General features: G+C 36.3%; 1 protein-coding gene across 1 annotated transcript; it reads left to right on the forward strand.

Moving 5' to 3' along the window:
• Positions 1-1,371: 1,371 nt before the first annotated feature.
• illr4 (immune-related, lectin-like receptor 4) lies at positions 1,372-4,246 on the forward strand. Its single transcript, XM_046059105.1, has 5 exons — positions 1,372-1,510; positions 2,737-2,814; positions 3,543-3,688; positions 3,785-3,909; positions 4,001-4,246. The coding sequence occupies exons 1-5, from the start codon at positions 1,372-1,374 to the stop codon at positions 4,170-4,172; spliced, it is 660 nt and encodes a 219-aa protein (XP_045915061.1). The 3' UTR covers positions 4,173-4,246.
• The last annotated feature ends 643 nt before the right edge of the window (positions 4,247-4,889 follow it).

Raw genomic sequence — 4,889 nt, forward strand, 5'->3', positions numbered from 1 at the left:
CTTTTGTTAGTTATTTCAAAAAGGATTGCGCAATATTTATGGAAACTAATGACCTGACAGGAATCTCACTGTGTTCTTTGGGAGGCAGCAAAAGCAGCAATGAGAGGTAAAATAATCTCCTACTCATTAGACAAACAAAATAAATAGAGATCTCATGAATTAGAGCTAGAACAAAAAATAAAAACATTAGAAGCTTCCCATGCTGCCTCCTTACAGGAACATATGCTGAACGATTTGAGAAAATTTAAAATTGAATTAAATGAAATTATTGATAAAAAGACTCAATCCCAGTTGCAAAGCTTGGAGAACTTTAACATGTAACATCGATACATTTCTGAACAATAAAGATTTGCCAAAAAAGATTGTGATGGTTTAGCACTACCAAATTGTTATATTACTTCCTGGCCAGCAGACTACAATATATCTCAAAATGGATTAATCAAAACCCACCGGGCCACTCATGGATGGAGGACGGAAATAAAAAAGTTCTTTTGCACGCACAATGGTTAGGGTTAGGGTTAGACTATCAATTCGCGATAAGGTAGCACTCCCTGACGAGGAAGCATAAATGGTCACTGCGTACCGGTGAGTTACCAGCCCAATTCAAGCACTGGGTAGCCTATGTTAGTTTACTGTAAAATGGAGTGCAGAGGAGAAGAATCAGGAACTGAGACATTTAGAAGAGACAAGTATGTTGTTTCCTGTTTGTCTATTACAAGCAACAAACCTCTGTACTGTGTTAGACAAATAGCAATGTGAAAAACTGCTCAAGTGCAAATGAAGCAGGGCAGCCAAGTTCATTTCATTGTATTCAATTTAAAATCTCAACATTTCTTTTAAACAATGATTTCCTTGTTGTCAAGGTTGGCCAAGTGTAGAGGCAGGTAAACTAAGGTGTGGACTCAAACGCTAAACACTTCCAAGCACTGATACAGTTTGCTTGTAGAAGCACCGTATGCCAAAATAAATTGCCATTATTTTAAACTCAGTTGAACATTAAAACAGACTTTACTGTAAAAATGGAAGCAAACCGACTTACACATTTGGTGCCATGAGGCTCCAAGTGACAGGAGCGCATTTTAACACCTTTTCAAGCATTTTACAAGTCTTGTCATCTACTCATTCACTACTACTTATTTTAAGCAAGAAATCTATTTAAACTTTAAAATGGTCCACATCTTCCATTAACTATGGATATTATTCATTAATATTAAAAATTGCCTTCTGTACAGTTCATCATTGAGCTTTAGAGATGCTGGTAGGAGTCACATGTTACATGTTGTGAGCGGGTGACATGCTGTGCTGTACTTTATATAACGATGTGCTAAATGCAGCTCTCAATATTTTTAGAGCTGCAAAGTGACACAGAAAATGTGTTTAACAGGTGAAGCTCCTGCCTTCAAACAACGCTCGGTGTCAAACAGAGGGTCAAAGGTCACAGCAGAGAGAGTGGCCCTGCTGGTTCTCAGCGCTCTCCTGGCAGCTGCCATCATTGTTATTTACCGTCTAAGTAAGTTTATCATGTAGATTGACTTTTAAAAGATGACAAAGCTGCACTGGAGAATAAAACACATTTTGTTTTATAGTTTCACCTCAGTGGAACAACTTGATGAAATTTACCTTAAAAGAATCAGTATTGTGTTTGTTCAACACGTTAAACTCCATTAATGAGTTTAAAGAGTAGTTAATTTTCTTATTGTCAATAAACAAGTTGATTTTGGATGACGTATCAGGATAACCAGGCTCCTCCTCACTATAAAAGTTTGACTTTCAAAACAATCATAAATTAACACAGCAGCAAAGTCAGACAGACTCACCAAATTTAATGGAACAAAATTGTGTTGTGTCTAAAACACGTAAACATAGGCCATGTTAAATAAAACAGGAAACAGGCAGACACACAGACGTAACCCTGACAGTTAAGATAAATACTAAATTTTAGATCTTCTGTGTGGCCACAGAAATCTACCGTATATTGAAAGGGTGCAGGAAGTGTCCGTCTCTGTGACACATGTATAAAAAGACCTTCATCATAACTTTAACAAGCAAAATATATGTAAATGAGTGAATATTGTTTAACTTATTTTTATGAGTTAGATAAATGATTCATTGGACATTCAGACAACTCATGATTATAGGTTTTTAAAGTAATTATACACAGTAAAACTGACAAACTCATCTATTTTATTATAATTTAATTTAGTTAATACATGTTGTGAGATTTTGAAATGCAAAGTAAAGATGCAAAATTAGTTTCTCTTCATTCCTCAACTAAAGTACACAAGTTAACAGAACTTTCTTACTTTATAATAAAATACCAGATTATCATCTGAATTAATTATTAAAAAGTATAAAGTTAGTGTTTTTAACAATGTGTTAAGAGATTTTACAATAGAAGTTAAATGAAAAAAAGCATCTGGACTATCAAATGTGCGCAAATAAAACCCCAACCTTTATAGCTTTGTATCCAGGCTAGATGTTCTTTCCTCTTTCTATTTACAACAGAACAAGTTAAAATTAAGGAATCCACCACAGACCAGTGTTTATTTTGTTCAGTCTGTCATCAGTGGAATCGACCCTTTTAGAAGTGCTGTGAAAAACTAGATGAAATTCAGTGACTTTTGTTATTTTCAGACTTCATCTTAGAAGGTGTTTCTTTCTCTATAATTGTTTATTATAAAGGACTGACTGATTTACCAAAGGATCATTTGACCTGTTCTTATGTTTTTCAATCAGTTTTCGCTAACATCCAAACCAAGAAAAGTTTCCAGACACTGAGAGACGAGCATGAAGCTCTAAAAAGAAATCTCACAGGTAAGCCAGTCACGATTTGAAACTCTCTTTGTCTTCAGTCTACAAGTTACAAGTCTACTGTCAGTTAAATTACAACACTGCAGGGTCACTTTAAAATGTGACAAGGTTTGTTGTTGAATGACTGATCTCTGATAATGATCTGTTTTCAAGTTATCTTGCGTTTTTTTGTTTTCCCACTTTAACTAGAATGTGAAAGGTTTGTGTTATGTCTCCGCTCAGGTTCAGAAAAAAGATTTATTTTGTGGTTTGCAGCTCAGATTCTACAGTCATTGTTACTGCAAGACATCTGCCTTGCTAACTTGTACATGTGAATAAGAATAATAGTGATTGTTTCAGCTGCTCTCAGATTTAAACTCATAAACTTGCAAGCTTTAACCCTTGAAGCTTTTAATACTCTTTAATAACAGAGAGACGCTGTAATGTAAAACCATGCAACACGGTGCAGCAAACATGCCCACAACCTCCTGCAATAAAAACAAGTAAGTGATGGAGTTTTCCTTTCAAACTGGTTTTTGTCCTCTGATGATAATTAAAGAAAAACTGGTGGAATGACAGATACAAAAAGTTAAATTGGTAGTATTATACTATAACTGGTGTAGAAAACTGTTGCCTCTCTCTGATTGTCTCAGCTACTCGCAGATTCAAAGCTCCTGCTGCTTATTAATCACACAAATATAAACAGTGATTTGTTGTACCTGACTGAAGTCGTTGCTGTGATATCTTCAAAGATGAAACGATATGTGAAGAAGGCTGGGAGCAACATGGAGGAAAGTGCTATTATTTCTCCAACAATAGTTCACCCTGGGAAAATAGCAGAGAGGATTGTCGACAACAAGGAGGAGACCTGGTTAAGATAGACAGCAGAGAGGAGCAGGTATAACACTGCTGCAGGTTCATGTAGCTTTCTGCATTCGTTCACGATATCTGTGTGAAAAGTTACATGTTGTACTTTCATCAACTTTCCGTCCAGACATTCCTGGAGCTGAAAGTGAGAGAAAAAATGAACTATTTTGAGGACAGGTTCTGGATTGGACTGACAGACTCAAAGGAAGAGGGCACATGGTTGTGGGTGGACGGCTCTCCACTGTACACAAGGTTTCACTGTTGTAAAACACATTTTTGTCCATTTCCAATATCAAAGTTACCTGTTTTGTTGAACCAGTTCTTTCTGTTCTCACCCTCTCAGTTCATCTTTTTGGAGCGGTGTTGAGCCAGACAACTGGACAGAGGAAGATCCTGATGGGGAGGACTGTGCGAGGATGGGGGAGATAGCAAGACATCTTTGGTGTTGGTTTGATAAATCCTGCAAAGTGCCTCACAGACAAATTTGTGAGAAACAAGCAGAAACTGGGAACTAATATCTGAAATGTTGTTCAGTTTAGGTCTCACTCAGCCTGTTAAACAATCTCAGAACAGGATACAGAATGTGGAGCAGTGGAGCAATGTTAAAGAAAACAAAACTGAACAATAAACATTGTTCAAAGACCATGCTGTTTCTTGAATGTTCTCAATAATTATGGAGAAGATAATATGTAAAAGGTAACGAAGTGTTGGAGGGAATATTCAGATCCTTCATTATGTACTAATACACTGTTCCAAGTGTAGCTACAACATCAGTTCAAGCAAACGCTACGTGCTTAATAGTTTTAGTGCTTTACCTTGCTGTGAGACAGCCATGTCTTGTGTTGAGAAAATGTAGTTCCAAAGGAAATGGTGGTCTGAAGGTAAAACAGCACAATGCTACACCAACAAAACTACAAAATAGCTTTTGTACTATAGAAAGTGTCTATAGGAAGAGGAAGGTGAAATTTGTTTTAGTAAAACCCCTCAAACATTAACTGACCACAAGGGGCAGCATCTCTACATTTGACCTTAAATACAGACAAAATCAGTCAAAATGAAGAGGACACAAAAAACCTTAAAGAACCATCATGTTGTTTAAGAGGATTCATATTAATAAGACTCCTCTGTTCACGTCAGTGTCAAAAGTTGTTTCTTTATCCGAGTAGATCTGTAGGACATGGATGGACATATCGATCTATAATAACGTAATAAAAAGGAATGTAAAACAAGGA

The sequence above is a fragment of the Micropterus dolomieu genome, linkage group LG09, assembly GCF_021292245.1.
Source record: "Micropterus dolomieu isolate WLL.071019.BEF.003 ecotype Adirondacks linkage group LG09, ASM2129224v1, whole genome shotgun sequence".
Lineage (NCBI taxonomy): Eukaryota > Metazoa > Chordata > Actinopteri > Centrarchiformes > Centrarchidae > Micropterus > Micropterus dolomieu.